Source organism: Leptonotus elevatus, chromosome 3 (genome assembly GCF_054856555.1).
Source record: "Leptonotus elevatus isolate MCC_2025b chromosome 3, RoL_Lele_1.0, whole genome shotgun sequence".
NCBI lineage: Eukaryota > Metazoa > Chordata > Actinopteri > Syngnathiformes > Syngnathidae > Leptonotus > Leptonotus elevatus.
In genome coordinates, this window is record NC_141241.1 from 25,794,136 (window position 1) to 25,812,931 (window position 18,796).

At 38.2% G+C, this 18,796-nt stretch overlaps 3 protein-coding genes across 6 annotated transcripts; all 3 read right to left on the reverse strand.

Moving 5' to 3' along the window:
* Positions 1 to 343: 343 nt before the first annotated feature.
* ndufs3 (NADH:ubiquinone oxidoreductase core subunit S3) lies at positions 344 to 4,348 on the reverse strand. Its single transcript, XM_086072014.1, has 7 exons — positions 4,248 to 4,348; positions 3,755 to 3,817; positions 3,342 to 3,439; positions 2,920 to 3,069; positions 1,419 to 1,544; positions 1,214 to 1,333; positions 344 to 641 (listed from the first exon to the last, which is right to left on the reverse strand). The coding sequence occupies exons 1-7, from the start codon at positions 4,300 to 4,302 to the stop codon at positions 471 to 473; spliced, it is 783 nt and encodes a 260-aa protein (XP_085928140.1). The 5' UTR covers positions 4,303 to 4,348; the 3' UTR covers positions 344 to 470.
* Positions 4,349 to 5,122: 774 nt separating this feature from the next.
* On the reverse strand, positions 5,123 to 9,022 carry ptpmt1 (protein tyrosine phosphatase mitochondrial 1). Its single transcript, XM_086071572.1, has 4 exons — positions 8,743 to 9,022; positions 8,486 to 8,566; positions 7,999 to 8,190; positions 5,123 to 5,717 (listed from the first exon to the last, which is right to left on the reverse strand). The coding sequence occupies exons 1-4, from the start codon at positions 8,887 to 8,889 to the stop codon at positions 5,589 to 5,591; spliced, it is 549 nt and encodes a 182-aa protein (XP_085927698.1). The 5' UTR covers positions 8,890 to 9,022; the 3' UTR covers positions 5,123 to 5,588.
* Positions 9,023 to 10,905: 1,883 nt separating this feature from the next.
* On the reverse strand, positions 10,906 to 18,716 carry prc1b (protein regulator of cytokinesis 1b). Of its 4 annotated transcripts, none has more exons than XM_086071267.1 (15): positions 18,570 to 18,716; positions 18,261 to 18,393; positions 17,106 to 17,228; positions 16,512 to 16,745; positions 15,480 to 15,650; positions 14,491 to 14,640; positions 14,243 to 14,390; positions 14,026 to 14,162; positions 13,725 to 13,820; positions 13,513 to 13,659; positions 13,026 to 13,136; positions 12,821 to 12,946; positions 12,392 to 12,568; positions 12,252 to 12,286; positions 10,906 to 11,516 (listed from the first exon to the last, which is right to left on the reverse strand). In XM_086071267.1, exons 1-15 carry the CDS (start codon positions 18,578 to 18,580, stop codon positions 11,468 to 11,470), a joined length of 1,848 nt encoding a protein of 615 aa, XP_085927393.1. In that variant the 5' UTR covers positions 18,581 to 18,716; the 3' UTR covers positions 10,906 to 11,467. The 4 variants fall into 4 exon arrangements, with proteins under 4 accessions (XP_085927393.1, XP_085927396.1, XP_085927395.1 ...); XM_086071270.1 differs by having other exon boundaries at positions 12,248 to 12,286; XM_086071269.1 differs by lacking the exon at positions 12,252 to 12,286 and having other exon boundaries at positions 12,476 to 12,568.
* Between the last annotated feature and the right edge of the window lie 80 nt (positions 18,717 to 18,796).

Genomic DNA, 18,796 nt, shown 5'->3' on the forward strand with positions numbered 1-18,796 from the left:
ACTCGAAAACATTATTTACAATTGCGACGTTTTCAGTTTTTCACAAGATGACACCTTCACATTATTTATTCAATGTATATTTCAAAGATATGTTAAATTTAAGGATTAAGATGGAAATCATACAAAATAATATACAAACGAGTAACAGTGCAGACAGTGACCAATGTGCCGCAACGCTTCACAAGGATATACTATATTTTTATGACTTGGCCAATCAGATGACAGTGATGTCACAGCCCTCCTCAACTTGTATTCTAGAACCAGGTTGGAAGCGGTTCCGAGGAACGGTTCTGCACGGTCTTGAAAAAGTGTCATGGAAAAGCAACCAAACAGAACAGCACTATTTGTTTTCTCTATTAGCACTTTTATTTACATAAATATTTCTGAGGGTTTAACAAGGGTCAGAAACCCAACTTGATGTTTCGTTTGTTTGTTTGTATACAATACACGAAATTGGATGGGGCGGGCCGTCACTTCTTCTCGGAAACGTCGGCTCCAGCTTCCAATGTGGGCGGAGCCTCCTTGGCCTCCCGATGAGCAGGGAACACCTCCCACGGAGTGTTCAAGTCAAACTTCCTAAACTCCTGCGCCAGCTCCACTGGCTCCGCCACCACACGCTTCAGTTCGTCATCGTAGCGCACCTGGCAGGAGGACATGTTCAATTACTCGACTATTATGTACAGGAGAGAATTAGGGCCAGTGAAAAAAGAAAAAGAAAAGTTAGTCAGGATTCTCACTTTATTCTCAGAATTCTGACTTTACTAGTGCTACTATTATTTGCACGTTAAAGTGAGGAATTCTGAGAATAAAGACTTTATATTTTTAGAATTCTGACTTTAATCACAGAATTCTCACTTTATTAGTGCTACTATTATCCTCACTTTAAAGTGAGAATAAAGTCAGAATTTTCACTATAAAGTCAGAATTTGGAGAATAAAGTGAGAATCCTATACCCCCCCCCAAAAAAAAATCTCTCTTCACTGGCCCTAATCTTCCGTAATTATGACATTCCATTTTGACTCACAAAATGTGCAACTGCTCTCCCTGTTAGAGATCTTTGAGGCGCCAGATGCTGTTTTATTTATTTTACAGCTGCCTACATAGAAATGTTACAATGTTACTAAACTATTGCCAGTTTTATGATGAACCTGGCTCAATTTTACTTGACATTATTTCCTCTGCAAACTTAAGTTTGTTTGTTTTGTTTGCTAACCTCAACATATCCTGAGAGAGGAAAGTCTTTCCTGAAAGGATGGCCCTCAAAGCCGTAATCAGTCAGAATGCGTCGCAGATCAGGGTGGTTGGCAAAAAACACACCAAACATGTCCCAAACCTTGAGGAGAAAACAGTTTGGGTAAATGGGTCGGCCGGAACGTTCGCCAAGGCAACTGCATTGATTCGAGTCGTTTGAGGCTCACCTCCCTCTCGTACCAGTTGGCCGCCATGTGGACGGGAACCGCAGAGTCCACCGTCGTGAGTTCATCCGTGTACGTTTTGACTCGAATACGCGAGTTAAAGCGTAGCGACAGCAAGTTGTACACAATCTGAAAATCAACGCACAACACAAAAACTTTTAACGGTCCATCCGCTCCCTATTAGCAGCAAGGTTATTTTAGTTAACGAAAACTAACGAAAAAACAAAAATTAAAAAAATAAGTTCATTAACTAAATAAAATTAAAACGACAAATGTAAAAAAAAAAGAAAACTAACTGAAACTACAGTTTATGTTTACAAAACTAAAACGAGCCATAATTATAGCAAAAACGTCCTTCGTTTTAGTCTTTGGTAATTAATTTAATGCACGAGCCTTTGGGGATGATTTTAAATGTGATTTTAAGTATATTAATTTAATCGAAATAAGGACGTTTGAAAGTGTCACACAGAAGTGATGTCATCTAGCAGCAGCCAATAGAAAAGCACCTTCAGATGGCGTCGCTCCGAGGCAACAACAAAATGAAACGCTAGGTAAGAAATTTGTTACTTTTCTCATTTTACCATGGTATTTGTTAAATATTGCGCACAAGCAGTGGTGGCAAATCCAGGTCCAGAAAGTAAAAACTTGTCAGTTTGGCTAGCTAGCATGGTGCTCATTTAACGGCCAGTGAGCTAGCTAGCAAGCATCACTGGCTAAAGCCAAACTGTGGCAGGATTTTTACTTTCTGGACTTGGATCTGCGCACATTTAAAAAAAAAAGAAGAAAAAACGCAACGAAAACTAATACTGAAAACATTGTAAATAACTTAAACTAATACAAACGAACAGAACCACCCTGAAAACTAATTAAAACTAACTAAATTAAAAAAGCAAAAACTCAAAACGAAATAAAAACAAACTAAAATGAAAATTCCAGAACTATAATAACCCTGATTAGCAGTAAATGAGTTGGTTGTACAGATTTGAGACCTCCTTTCCTCCAACCAGACGTCATCAGGTATCTCCATCATATGTTTTTCCTGTTGATGTTTGATATGGAACTGTACATCATCTTTCATAAACCAAGGGACAAGTAGAGTTGTCCGATGATATATTTAGGATTTGATCCTTTATAAGCGTCTATAAACATTCGAATAAGCTTGGGAGGAGTATGCAATTGGGGACATTGTATTTCTTTGTCAAAATATTGACGAAGCTGGAGGTACTGGAAGAAATCCTGTCTGTTTAAACCATACTTTAGAGACTGAGATGGGAAGCTTTCAAATTGTCCCTTACTAATTATTCCACAGAGGGAAGTCATACCCAGGTGAGTCCATTGTCTGAATCGACGATCATGCCTGGCCGGTTTGAAATGCGGTTCGTTTGAGGGCCAACCCAAAACCCCAACCTGCCTATGTAGTTGAAATGACTTAATTACTTGCAGCCATGTATTAATGTATAATGTTTCCCTTAAAATAAAAATATTAAAAAAATAGTGCTTGTACCTCAAAGCGGTTCTGTCGAGTCGGAATGTCGACAGCTGTTAGGTCAATCATGTTTCTAAACTGAGCGTTGGTGTGGTCCCTCAGGAAAGTCAGCACGGGGATCACGCCGTCAGGATGGATCATCACGTCCAGCTCATTATAACACGTCACCTAAAAACACACGCACTTTTCAAATTTGGGCCCTTTTGAAGCAGATTTTGCAACACAACTGCACACAAGTCTTTTTTTTATATATTCATGTCCATTTTTGAGAGGATTTTTGTTGTGTCTGTCTCAACTAAGAGCAGGATTTAGGTAGCGAGCATGTGTGGCAGCCTTATGTGTAAAACAAAAATACTTCACCAGTGTCTCAATGCATTTGTCCTTTTGTTGTTACTATAATAACTTGGATCAAGGAGAACTGACTGTTGAATTGAACAAACCTGAACCTGCTGGATGTATTTGGGCATCATCTCAGCCACATACTCCCCAAACGCTGTCAGCTGGTTGTGGGTGACTGCATCCTTAGGCCGCACGGTGGCTGCGGAGTATACGTGGTAAGATGTTCATAGGAGTAAGACACACTTCGACCCCCGACTACCCAAGCAGAAAGACATTTTTAAATAAACCCTAATCCTAACTGAATACTTTGAATGAGTATAACCCTGAGAATGACAATAACCCTAACCCTCAAAATGCTTACTTGTCTGTAGCTTTACAAACAGCAATATTTAATATAATTAAGCAAGCCAAGTTTAATTGGAATTTGGACCAGAAAACTAGACGGATGGTGGATATGCATTATATAAACAAGTTGACAGTGCGTTGTTAAAAGCAGTGTTCAAGTAGCACTTACGTTTTGTCTCAGTGGTAGAACTCTGCAATCTGCTCTGCTGCAGGAGACATGAAGACCTTGCAACTGAACACATCAGAAACCCAAGTGAGTGTGTGTACACTAGTTTGCTTCATCGAAATACCAGCAAGACGCAGTCAACTGATACATGGCTAATCAAAGTCTGCTGCGTTCACTTGAACGGAATTAGACTTCAAATATCGTTCTCTGCAACGCTGCTCAAGGGTCCGACCCAATAAGCACTAATAGCACAACATAATCAGGAGCCAATTCAAAAGTTGCTCCTAAATTCGATGACTGAACGCGTTATGTCAACTGGCAAGAGTGGCGACGCATTCTATGAAATTGGTTGCTAGCATTAGCTAGCTCGAAGGTCAAACCTCGTGACATGTAGCCGTGATAATTGACCCTATCGTTTCCAAGTGGCGCACAGAGACCAAAATTATTTAATGACGTTTCGCCTTCATTAGCACATCATTGTTTACTGTTAACTTACTGTTGTAACTCCGTCCCAGACCTCCGCGGACAAAGCGAACAAGAGACGCAGCCATGTTGACAGTGTTCTCTTGTCAAAAGATTGGGGAGGAAACGGTCACTGTTCTACTTCTGTCGCCACTTAGTGGACTGGAGGATAAACAACAATTTTGTAATACTGTATATAATTTTACACGTAGGCCTTTAGTATAACAATCTAAAATGGCTTACCATTCCATCTAACACCGATATTGTATTTGATCAAAAAAAAAAAGATTTGGCCACCTGTCATATTCTCTGAAAAGTCATGAATTAAACAAGCATAACATTCAACCACTTTATTTATTTTTAGAAACTCTCACATGCTGTAGATCTGAAACAGAAAGCCGAAATGAGAAGATAAGACAAGGTACAAGACACATTTTCTGCAATCACACTTTCACGTCCTTGTGTTTATAATGAACTAATGTTTGAATTAGTATTAGTAAGGGCTGGGTTTACAAAATTGAATATACATTTTAAATAGTTTCAGCCACATTAAAAAATATTGTTTTTTAAATTGCAAAAAGCAGGTCAAGTTTTGCATCTCAATTAAACTCTAGTTTGAGTTATTTTCTTAAAAAATAACAACAACATTATTTTGGGTAATTGAAGATGTTTTTTTCAGTTTTAATAATAGTCATTTTGTTAGTTTTTTGTTGTTGTAATAACCTTGATGTCTAGTTGTGAAAGGTGAAATTGTAAATAAAAAAAAATGTTAATTTACTATCCAGCACAGCCTATTAGGATACATTGGGGTGTCAACGTGTTGCAATGCTCTTAAAATCACATTACTGACCATATTAATTCATAATATTACCGGCAATAATAATGTGTTTAAAATGAACACAATCAGGCAGCATTTAAATATTTTTATTCAAGAAACAATGGCAGTATTTTAAACTACATTAAACAACAGGAAATGTGAAAAAACTAAAAACTTTTTGCACTGTAGTGTGTAAAACAACCAAATACAATTTGAATTCACAAGAGACATTTTAAAAGGCTTATATGTTCACGTCCCATTTGATAAACTGTATTACTGCACTCCTCAATGCAAAATACATGTTTTTTTTCCTGCAAACTGATAACTATGCAGGGTAAGAAACATGTTAATTTTTTTGTCGTACAATATTGAATTAAACTAAAATTGTGACCAAATTGGTAAAATTGTGAAAATGTTGATTAAAAAAAAACTTAAAGGCACAATGAGGCCACGGCGTGTACACAATGGTACAAATGGGAGACCAAGACCAGTAGAGCGAGTTGAACAGTGGCAGAGTCAATCCGTCCAGCAGTAGGCACGCAACGCTGCGCTTCACACCTACTGGGACTGCACACAAACCTGCAGATGGTACTTCCTCAGCATCTCCAGCTGGGCAGTACGCACCAGGATGTGTGGTCGGACAGATGCCAATTTCTGACAGGCTTCCTCAGGGGTCCAACAGTGTAGCTGTCAGCAAACAAACCCATGGTCAAAATCAAACAGTACTGCTACTCAAAGCTAACACACACAAAAAAACAACAATTTAATTCGGACAACTACAGTCATTGTTGGAGAGATGCTAGGTCTGCTTACTGACTACTGTCTGTGTGCTCTTCAGCGAGATTTTTTAAATAGTTTTTATTATTATTTATTAATAGTTAATATTTTTTTCCCACATTATTGAAAATTAAATCTTGTGCAGAGGGTGTATGATTTACAACAAAATTATATTCCCAAGAAACACAGACAGGGCTGGAATGGGACTGATTTTCCGTCTTGGAGTTCAATGGCTCTACAGAGCAAATAAAGGAATAATTCTTAATACATTTTATTTTCAAAAAACAAAACAAAACACATTAAAGCAGAACTTTTTTTTCAACAGTTATCAATTTATCTTTGCTTATAGACAAGAAAAAAAAGGCTACGTTCACACTGCAGCTCAATTCCGATTTTTTTGCCCATATGTGACAAGTGTAAACAGTACAATTTGGATTTTTTCAAATCCGACCTGGGCCTCTTTCGTAGGTGGATATAAATCGAATATGCATGCAATGCGTCTGCATTGTGAACACTCATCTGTAACGCATCCGACCTTTACTTCATCAAAAGCCCGATATATGCGCTCTGCGCGGGCGGGGAAGAAAGAGTGCTTAGATGGGAGGCTACTGACATTCGTCTGTGAATCTGCAAAGCTCTTTTGAGTTACAGTGTTAACTTTTTATTTGTCTTTAATTTAATCACACTTGAAACATGAAGCATAAAGTTGATATTTGTGGCGGTACTAGAAATTCAGCCCTGCTGACAGTTCATCACGCACGGCAATAACACGTCATCTTCCGTAGATGTCTAAATGAAATGAGGAGATCGAGGAGTGTTGCTTCATTTTCTCAAAATATTTCTACACGCAGGACCATATTAACTTCCGTAAACAGTGAACACTGCCACATGATGGGGTTTTTTTTGCACGTCATTTGACGTGTGCTCTTTGCTCATGCGCATGACATCACGGGCGTGTTGCGTTCACATTAGAAGACACATTTGTTTTTGTAATGTGAACAAGTACATAAAAAGATCGGATTTAACAAAAAATCCAATTGGGCATCACGTCATGCAGTTTACTGCTATACACAATGTGAATTTAAAGCTACGGAAGGCAGAAAATTTCATTTAGAAATCGCTACTGCCACCTGTTGATGAAAAATTAAAGACCTGACTTATTGCACTTTAAGACAATTCTGAATCTTTTAAAAGTATATTTACAATTATTGAATCAGAATTACAATAATAATTGCTGATGTCAATGTTTGCGTAACACTTAAGTGATTATAACACGTGTTACTTTCATTAATAAACCAAATCATTTAAAAAGGGACAGCAATGTGAAAAATCTACTTTTTGGAGCTTTTAGCCATGTTAAAATGCTAATTCCTCACCAAAAACATCAGCGAAGTGGTGTTTTCCTCCATTCACTCCTCTATGAGAAATTTGAGGTCATTCTGCTCTCCAAGCATCAGCCCCTCCCAACCCAAGAGGCGGCATTTTACTGAACCTGGCGTTTTACTTCCGCATTAGAAAAATAGCCAGCAAAACACCTAATATTTCATTAAAATTTATATCGTAAGATTTAATCATTATATGCCTATAGTTATCTGTAGAAGGGCTTAAAATAACGTGATGTAATCCCTTTAAGCAGTTACTGCCTCCACAAAATTTTATTTGGACTTTAATGTTTGTAGAGTTTTTATCATGTCCGAATTGATGTTTCATAATCAATCCAAAACAAATTGGGAAAAATTGAAATCAAATCAAACTAAACTCTTGTGAATCTAAATCGAATCGATTGAGGAAATTAGAATAGATACTAATTGTTACAAAGAGCAACTTAAAGAGCTAAAAACTGTTGTTTTTTTAAATGCTCATTCATTATATTGATATTTTTATTGTTTAATAAAACCCTTGCTTCAGATCTTGCACAAATAAATAAATGAATTGTTCCACAGAGTTAGAAAGTTGCTCCTATAATGAAGTCACTGATTCGCAAAACTGCTCTGCCTAAACCTTAAAAATCTTTCAACTTCTAGGGAAAACAACGTATTCCTACAATGTAATTGTTTGTTTCTTTTTTAGTGTGTCCCTTTAAGTCCTTTGCACATTTGTATGACCATGATCAAATCTTTTGATGATAACAGATGAGAGCATCCATGTTAATGTCATGTTTTCTCAGATGCATAAGAAATTGGGAACTGACCCGTATGAGGTACGCAGCAGCCAGCGTGGCACTTCGGGAACGTCCAGCCTTGCAGTGGACATAAACGCTGTTTCCCTTCTGTCTGTGTCGCAGAGCGAACTCAACTCCTCGGTGCAGGTTCTCTAAAGTGGGAACACCGGTGAGGTCTACCGTGCTCAGCCTCAGTTGCTCCACCCCAGCAGCCTGCCACTCCTGCCACACAAGCATGATACGTGTACCGTCAAATCCCATCAATAACATGCACTCCTGTATAATTAAAATAATAATAATAGGAATATATAAAAGGTCGGGAAACATTGATCTACATCCAAAAAAACTTTTAACTCTGTCCCCTTGATAAGTACCTGTTTGTGCACAATTCTGAGCAAGTACACAATTGTTAAACTTTACATTCAGGCAGGACAGCCCTTGTGTCAACTTCTTACATGTTCTAAGATAAACACTGTCCAGTCTGGTTTTTCAACTTACAGACATTTGATGAGCTCACCTCAGCTGAGTTACAGAAGTATTTGGTCTCATAGTTCTCATTCATTGTGATAACTCCTCGGACGTTTTCAGTTTCTACCAGCTGAAAGACAAGAAAGACCAATCAATCAGACCGACGCTATTGTTGTTTTTCTTACGCATATAATACTACCACCAGATGTCAGCACCACACTTTTCCTGAAAGCTTTTTCTACCCTACTATAAAAACTAACAGATAACAGATGTTTGATTTACATTACAGTTAAGGATGAGCCAAACCTGTTTGGTCATGGATCTGAAGGGCAACGCTCCAAGAATGACCGTTTCGTCCACACGGTCAAACCACCTTCGCGACGACACCTTCTCCATGACTACATTGTAGGCTAATGTAGGGTAGAAGAGCAGCCTTGCTAAAACTCCAGACATGATTAAATTACTTAGTAAGAACGTGAGTTCCTCCAAACCAAGATGTTTCAGGCAGCAGCTCAGAAGGGGTAGAACAGTAGTGGCACATCTGTGTTGAGGTGAAGTTTCAAAACACGTTGATTGGTGGCCAGCCCCCCACTTTCTTGTTCCGGTTGTAGCAGGACTTCCGGTAAGCACCTCCAAAATAACATTCAATCGTTCCTTTTGTCTATTGTTTTATTAAAATTCTAATTTAAAAATACTGCGTCAAAAAACACAGAGGAGTTTTATTTAATTACAGCAGACTAAGACATTTCACAATTGGCTATTACTAGTATTTAATCGCAAAGGGTTAACATTATTTTGAAAGAACTTCGAGAAAGCTGTGATTAAATTAAACTACACAGAGCATACAGCATAAAGATTAGTTTACGTTCACGTTGCTAAAAATCACATGTTTTTTTCCCATCCATTTGGTAGATACAACGCCAAATCAAACAAGTTATTTTATAAGTCCTGTAACTCAAAGACCCACGATCTCTCCAGAAGTTTATGCAGGAATAACGTTGCAGCTGATGACGAGCGTAGAAAAACACCTCATGTACTTTCGGGTTCATAGTGAATTTACGTTATTAGAGTTCATTTCCCTTGTTCCTCCCGTGTATAATGCACAGCCTTGTTTTTTTTTTAGGGAAGAAAATGTGCATTATACACAAGAATATGTGGTAATTCAAAATTAAAATAAACAGAAGTTGACGCCGGGGACACCTTTACTGGAGTACCAGTGTAGCCTGGAAATCCAGAGTCTGGTCAACCGCCCTATCAGTCACATTTGTGAGGCTGGGCAAACCTGAGCTAACAGACAGTGGACTGAACCAATGAGCAAAGAGCAGACGTGACGTCAGAAAATCTATATCTATAGATTTATCTATCGATCTATCTATCGCGGACACAGAGTAAAAATCCATCATGGTTACTAGCCGAAGAGACAGTAGTGAATGACGTCGATGTTGAATGTTGCGGGAAAAACAGTGACGTTGCCCATGAAGACGACGTCACGCAAATAGACGAATGTCCTGTTTTCCTATCACCAGTGTTTACTTATTACTTTGAGGTGTCATTGATGGTATATCCTATGGAAAATAAAATAATTTGGAGTGAAGTTACACACTATCAGAGGCAGATTTGATCAAAAGTAATAATAGTAATAGTGATAATTATAACCAGACGAGACCAGTAGTGGGCAAACTTGGTCCTCAAGGGCCGGAGTCCTGCAGGTTTTGGATGTTTCGTTCCAACGCAGCTGATTCCAATCAGCAGGATCGTTCTCAGGCTTATGCAGAGCTTTCTGATGAGCTGATCATATATCAGCTGTGTTGGAGAAGGGGAAACATCCCAAACCTGCGGAGCTTCGGCCCTCGAGGACCGAGTGTGCCTACCCCTGGACTAGACTGATTCGATCATTTTCGCATTCATGCTGATAAACATGGACGATGCAGACTGTGTACGAATGCTTACACGCAAATGCAAAGTACTTTTGTGCTTTACAAAAGAAAAAAAATGTTTCTTGGACCACCACACAAATAAGTGACATTCAGACATGGCATTCTCAATTAGGATTTGAGATGTCGCATTATTGGTATTATAGTTTGATGCAAGGGGATCAAAAGTTATAATTTTTGTTCCTACTATTGATTGTTTTTCAAAATGTTTTACTCACCAAGTTGATTTTGTTGCCACTGTAAAGCATTTTTTTAACATTGTTTTGAACCTGCTATGCAAATATAGTTAGTGTTCATACCATATTCAGTCTTTAGCGTTTTTACCACACCGGGCCAATGTTGTAAATCTGCAACATCCCAAAATGCATTGTATGTGAAGGTTTCACTTTTTAAAAAATCTGAATGGTATACTACTACTACCCTATATGATAATTTTCCCCAAATATTAGATTTTTCCTGTCACTACAGTTTAATTTGGGCCTCAGAGGGTTACTAGCCTATTCAGCCATTACAAAAAAAAAGACAAAGACCAAAAGAAGAAAGAAAGAAATTGTATATGTACAGTCACAGATATATTGCAAACAGTTGGGAGAAATTGGAGCAGTGTGTAAAACTGAATGAACTGGAACATATATTACAGAAAGTGCAAATATTTATATAACATTTGGTTTGAAACCTTTAGATTGCATAACTTCAGAAATGTAAATACTTAACTTTTGCTTATTAAAAAAGAACGAGGATAGACACATTTCCGTTGTATCTGTCAACATTTAAAGACAAATTTAATTAAAGATATACCATAACTTAGTATGTTTCTCCATGGACAGTGCCAGACTAGATAAACACGTGTGAACGCTGCTAGAAGCAGCAAAACTCCTCATTAATCACTGACTTAATATACTATAGAATTACCTTCATATTCAGATAAGAAAGATAGTGTACTACCTACTGAGAAACTTGTATAAAAAGTTTACAAAAAAAATGTTCCAATCATGAAGCTGAGTTTATAACTATACAACCAAAGACTTGTGAATTTCAATAAAGTGAAAAATATAAATATTAAGAGGTGAGAGGTCAAAGTTTGGTGATGGTAGAGTTCAGGATGTGCTGCTGGATCTTGGGGTTGGAGGTCTTGGACAAGTCTCGCTGTCAAAAAGGCAAAGTAGGACAATCATTAGGACCAAGAAAGAAACAACTTTAACATAACCCCCTTTCTGCCATAAACAACATATTGCAAGTAATGAATGATTCAACCATAAAATATTCACGGCCTTTGTGTGGAAAATAAAGTGTCATCCATTTGCTGACTAAGTGACAGATTAGTCTGGAGGCAACTTTTAATCACAGAAACCAGGTTAGATTCATCTGTGCAACTGGTTTAAAATCGAACTGGTTGCTAAGAAACCAAACAGGAAGTACCGGTAGCCTCGTGTCAATCTCATTGTTAAGTTAAGACTGTTTTTTCCTTTTTATATCTGTTATAGTAGTTGTTGTTTTTACACCGACAGTTAGGAATTTCAAATACATCCATTTTCTAAACCGCTGCTCCTCACCAGTGTTGCTGTCGACTGGAGCCTATCACAGCTGTTTTAAGGCCGTTGGCGGGGTATACAATGAACTGGTCACACATATACAAACAACCATTCACACCTACAGATCATTTGGAGTGTTTATTGAGAGGGTTTTGTATCAACCAAGATTTTACTCAATTGGAAATCTACACACACACAACTCTGAGGTATAGTGTAAAAAAAAAAAGTTTTTAAAAGGCATGGTATCACTACAGTATGCCTGATGGAAAAATAATTATTTTTATAGACAAAACAGCATGCTTTAATTGACAGACATGCAATTAACTCAAGGATTGGGAAATTAACCCACCTTGACTGAACACTTTCAGTATTGACCAAGTCCCTCTAAAAGGCAAATTTACACAATAAAATTTTGTACACATTACCTACATAATCGATGCAAGCGGTAAAGCAAAGAAAATAAACCATGAAGACAAAATGGTCAATTACCACAAACTCTGAATATGTGCTGGCAACAGAGTTAAGGCTGATGTTACACTGTGGACTAGCGGGGGTCAGCAAAGCACCACTCACAGGGGTTCCCTTCAACTGGTTCTCATTCTCTTTGTTATAGTTGTTCACTTTTGGATGGGGAGGTTTTACACCTCCAAACCTTGGTGTAGAACCCTGGTAAAGACACAATAAGAGAGACTTACTGGAAACACTGAACATAACCTTCACAACACAACAAATAATTGTTTCAACTCTTACTTAAAAAACTAAACAAAACAAAAATCGAAGGACTCTTGTCAGAATCAAATGTAGATTCTCATCCATCTTCAACTGCTCAATCATGGCAGGTGAGCTGAGGCTAAATCCCATCTGATCTTGAGTGAGATTTCCTCATTTACTTGCCAGTTAGACATTCTTGAAACCAACCTTGTTTGCAGATAGAGGTGGCCGTGTCATCGGTGAGCGTGGCACCGGCGAACGACAGACGATTCCATTATAGGTGGAGCGCATCGTGCTGTTGGATGTGGCCATAGAAATACTGGAGGTGGCGTTCTGAGAAAAAGAGGCAAAATGGCCACCAAGGTAACTACATGCACATAAAGCATAGAACGAAACAATAAGGCGGCTTTACCATCCTCCGTGATTTATTTGGCGTATGGTTGGCCAGCAATCTGCGCTTGGGGGTTTGTACTGCTGTTCCATACAACATATCCTCCTCAGTCTGCTTGCTCTTCTTCAGTTGCTATTCGGCATTTGAAAAGAAGAAAGTCAACTTGTGTAGAAAATGTGGAGGACCAAAAATGCCCAAATAAAAAAAAAATAATAATAAAATTTATTTGATTGACATTTAATTCTATTTATATATTTATTTTCACATTTATTTTCACATTTATTTTTAAGTTTATTTTTATTTTCACTTTTACTTTTTTTTTAATGTTATGTATAGATATATTTTGTTGTTGTTTTTATTTCCATTTATATTTACTTTTTTGTATTTAATTCTTGAATTATCTTTTTTACATCCGTTTTTTATTTCCACTTTTATCTATTTTTTTGTGTGTGGCATTTTTGGTCCTCTATATAAACAAATCCATTTGACATGATGCTTCCATCCTTACCCTTTCTAGTTTTTCTCTTTCTTTCTCTGCTTGGTGCAGCTTCCACTGTTCCTCCACGTACTGAAGAAACTTCTGGCCATTGACCAAAAATTCACTGCTCTGCTCACTTTCCCAAGCATCAATCTGGGCTTTCAGTTTCTTTTCCAACTTATTAAAAGAAATTTGGTTTATTATCAAAATTTGCTCAAATTTTTAGCACAGGTATTTCTTACCTTTGGCAGGTTTTTATGCAAATCTGCCCTCTGCTTCTCCTCTTTTAGCAGATTCCCTCCTCTATTTGCAAATCTTGATGGATCTGATGCTTTTTTCTGAAATGAAAATTAAACTATGTAAATACCTTGCAACGAAACGACGAGTATGTTTCTACAACTCTTGAGTGAAACAAGAAGATTTTTAAACTGATATGAACTACTGCATCTGCGATAGGGTGAGGTTCAGTGCATGACAACAGTTTGAGTTGGACAATGCTGCTTGGTTTTGGCATTGTTGTTTTTATTAATTAAAAGTACTCACTTCTAACTCCAGGAAGAGTCTCCAGCTTTCTTCCCACTCGCGAACGCCATCAAAAAGCTCTTTGTGATCCTCAAAATGCTGCTGCAAACGCTGAATCTCGGCATCATGCGCAGTCAGTAGCTCCTCAGTGAAATCCTCTAAAAAGGTAAAAAGTTTTAGACTTTAAAAAAAGTGCTCCAAACAGCAATAATATTCTGACTAGGAAAAATGAACCCACCACTAAAATATGGTAAAAACGCCCGCCGTTGCTCAATGCTGAAGAAGCACTTCTCCCACAACACAGCGATCTCAGAGCGGATGGCATCTATGACATTGCAAATGTTCTGCAGTTTTAGTTCCTCCAGGTGACTTATCCCTGCTTCCAACTGAAAAGGGGAAAATCATTAAAAAACAAACAGCATAACTAGTACAGTACATATAGCCGGAAGACAAAAGTAAATTGATAGTACAAGAGGGTCATCTCACCGCCTTCAGGTTGCACTTCTTGGACATGACCATGTGTTCATTGAAGGCCTCTCTCTCCTCCTGGGACACCTTCAATCTGTCCCACAGCTGCTGGATCTTCTCTCGAAGAGCCTCACACGCTGCCTCGTTGTCCGCCTTGTTTTGCTCCAGCTGCAAGCCAGCAGTAGCATCAGCTATCAGCAAGGCTGTTTAGGGTACTAGCTACTAAAGTCGTTCAAATGATAGTCATCTAAAAATAAGGTATTTCCACTGACTTCGGCTGTCTTGCTTTGGTGAGTTCTGTCTGAAAGGGCTTAGCGAATTCCCTGCACCAATTTGTGATGAAGACAGGAGGAAAGTGACTGATAAATTAACAGGCTGAACTGCATTCAGGGAGCTCATTTGTAACACACTGAGCAAGATGCAAACGACATGCAACAGTGCTGCCTGTATAGGCCTAAATTAATAGTCACATGGATGAGAGAAACGCGGATGCCTTCGCCATTTCCTTCATTTAAAGAAAAAAGCGTACATGTGAAGGTGCCAGCATGTAGCACAAACTTGAATCTGTTCTAAAAACAGCTCATTAGTGATTGGACACTTGTCTCTTGCCAAGAAAAATTAAAACAGAGGAAGACCGTTAACATTTATTTACTGTACTTACTTATTTAAACTTAATGTACCAATTTTCCCGAAATATTTCAAATAAGCATATTTTAGAGCTGTAATTTTAATACTTTGATATTTTTGCTAATAGAAGCCCATGTCTATTTGTAAAGTTTCCCGTGTGTCTGTGAAAGCGGCTCCTTGCTCTGCAGCGCGCGCACATTTAGACCAGGCATGCCACTTGACTGTCCCAGTCAAACCAGGACGTCTGGTCACCCTATGATAATGAATGACTAAACAGGTCAGGTGTTTTCAATTTGACGACCAAATTGGATTTATGATTTTCTTTTAATTGGTATGCTCATTTTTGAGCATACACACGAGACCAGGAAAACTCATCTCACCTGACAAAGAAGCAGTTTGAGTGTGGTAATATTATCACGAGAGAGGCAAAAAGTGTCCTCATCCTCGCAGACAACATCCTTCTCAAAGCTGGTCTCTGGGATGTGATCCAGGTCAGTCATGCACAAGATGATCTGCTTCTTGAGGCCCATGAACTCAGCATACCTATTTGTCTATCCATGCGGAGAAGGATGAACACAACAGAGAAGATGTTATTTGACTCAGAGTATTAATGCGTGGTAATAGGTAAGGTAACACTAAAGCCTAGTTTTAAAGGTGATAAATATGACTTGTAATATCCCGTAAGCACGTATAGACTAGCCATGGTTTGGTTACCTGTTTGACGGTTTATCGTAATTTTTAAAAAGCCAATGTTTCATTAACTGCTAATGGTGGCTGTCACCGGTAAATTTTTATTTTTGGGGGGACATCTAAACAGGGCACACAATATAATCGGCTGTTGCAGAGTTGAGTAAATGAGCCACCATTTTGAAGTTAATGGCCGCCAATTAACTTTTTTTCCGTCCTTCTCTAAGAGCAGTTGCACATAGAGGAGGAGGGAGGCAAAAGACACTCTGCAAGTACTGATGAATTCATGCTCTGATTAATCAGCATTTTCCTTAAAACAAAAAAAAGTGCAAGCAGGTACTAGTTAGCTACAAGGACAACATAATTAGCCCATGGGTCTGTTCTAAAAATAGCTCACCGTTGATGGTATCATGGGACAGTAAATTACTAAGAATTAAAACAGAAGTAGAATGTTACCTTTTTTTTTTTACTTAACATAGTGCACCTTTCTTCTGTACATTTTGTTTAAAACTAAAATAGATTGTGTACAATGGGGGTGGGGGTCGTTTTCTTTACCAAAATATTTCAGAAGGTCATTTTAGAGCTATAATTTATTACTGTGATACCGCAATATATTTTCTGGCGGTTATCATACCATCATACCCAATATCGGCCCATGCATAGTATGGACAAATGCCAGAAGTGCATAAATTGAATAGCGCAACAAAGAAGTGCAGAGCACCTACTTTCTCTGCATTCTGGTTAGCAATATGTTGTTGAAAGCTCTCCAGTTGGTCCTCTGAGGGAACAGAATCTGGGGAGATACCAAATGGAACCGAGCACAGGATGTCACACAACTCCTGGTCCTGTTCCAGCAAAGCCTTCAGCTGTTGCATGCGGCAAGTCTTCTCCTTTATCATGCCATCGAACAGTGAACGGAGGTTCTTCTCCTTCTGGAGCATGGTAACACCAACCTCATCCTGAAGCAACACAGAGGATTCAAAACAACATATTATTTATTCACTGTACAAAATGTGGTACAGTATTTTGATTTTTTGTGATGCCCCAAGAGAAGGGTTGAAAAGGTCAAATGCGAAGACAACCATAGAACCTGAAATGGAACTTAACACTGAGTATGCTATGTATTGTTCTTACATTTGCTATTAAGAGTGGTTAAAATACTTTTTACATGAAAATTGTATCTAAACCAATGCCTAAAAATCAGTTATGATGTTGACAGTTGGCCCCCTTCTGGACCAATTATACTGTTCAGGGTTACTGATTTCAGGCACAAAGACAACACTGGTAACCACGTTCCATATTAACAAACTGACAGTTACCTGATACTCGGGAACCTGAAGTTCTAGGCAGAGTTTCTCCATTTCAGCTTTACAGTTTTGAATGCTGCTTATAACTCGACTCTTCAGGGATTCCTCTTCTTTGATCATCATATCAAGTAAGCCCTGATGGACATGAACATTTTAATTATACATTGTGAGCAAACCCAAACCTATTTCTTTTTCCTGGTTAACAGTAGTTAGAGATTATACTCTTGTGTTTATTTATTTCATTGTTTAAACTTTGTTATTATTTACAACACGTTGCTGGTGCGGTTATCCTTAAAGTACTATATAGTCCTGAATAAAGTTGAGTTAATAATTTAGTTGAGTGCAGTCACCATTCTGTGTTAGACAACGTTTGGGTTTAACCTTTCATGCAGCCCGGCATTTACAGATTCAAACGGTCAACTATTCAAGTGTTACAGATGCATTTTAAAAATAAGAAAATTCACTAGTGCAGTACAAACTTTTAAATTCCTACTTAAATGATGTGTGCAGTACATCAAAATGATACCACCGTCTCTGACAGAGTCTTTCAAAAATATACAATGGCCACTAACATTGTGACTGTTGGGCCACCCAAAGTTCGCTTATGCTGGCCCGCCCATGTCAGACCAATACAAATTTAATAAAGAAATACAATAAAAGCAACACGTTTTTGCTTTTTTAATAAATAATATTTTGAGTTGTAGCCATTTAAATTGTTCACTCACCAATCACCTTAGATTTGAAATGTTTGTTTGTGCTGCCCACATTTTGTTTGTGCTGCCCACATTTTGTTTGTGCATCTGGGTAAATTATTCAATAAGGAATGGCTTGAACAAGATATAAATCCCAGAAAATTCCATTCAACAGGATTAAAATTTATACTGAGGGGAAAAAACATGAAAACATAAGTAGTATTTGCTTAAAGGCTGAAATAATAGAGTTAAGTATAAATACGCTAATGATGAAATTAATATTGCAAGTTTAAGTTATGGTATTATATCATCATGAATATGCAAGACCAGTACCGGTTCTGGCAGGGCCACCACAACATGGCTCATAGGGACACCACCCAAAAAAAGAATCAATGTAGGACCACGACTGTAAATTAAACACCAACGTATACGAGTGTAGTTTCGATTGGTTGTATAAGACGAACATTTGTTTCACCTTGATGTGGTCCTTAACAACATTAGTTCTCTGTAGCCTTTGGTCTTCTGGTATGCCGAGCTCCTCCCAAATGTCCTTCAGGTGGCACAGGGCTTTTTTGAGGCATGACACTGAATCTGCTGCTAGTACCTCACTGCAAACATTAGAGCATTTAAGACACTAATCCTTACCAGCGATGAATATAATTGTTGCTCAAGGAGTTCAACAAAAGGTCGGTGCGTTGGACCAAAACCGTTCACACGTATAAACATTTAAGACTTGACTTGTTCGAAGCCAAAATATAAAATATGTTGAGATGTAATATCATACCTTCTTCTCATCGTTAACAGCGTTGCGACTGCCACCAATCGAAGACAATTTAAAACGTATCAAAGATAGAACTACTGGTTGTAAACTCCAGCGCTCGCTTTCAGTCGTCCGTTTGTCTCTGTTCAAAAACACGCACACTGCAGTTCTGCTCTCCGATTGGCTCATTCAGCGATGGGGCGCGTGTTGAGTATCACAGAGACGGCCGCCGAAACGATTGCATTCGCAGG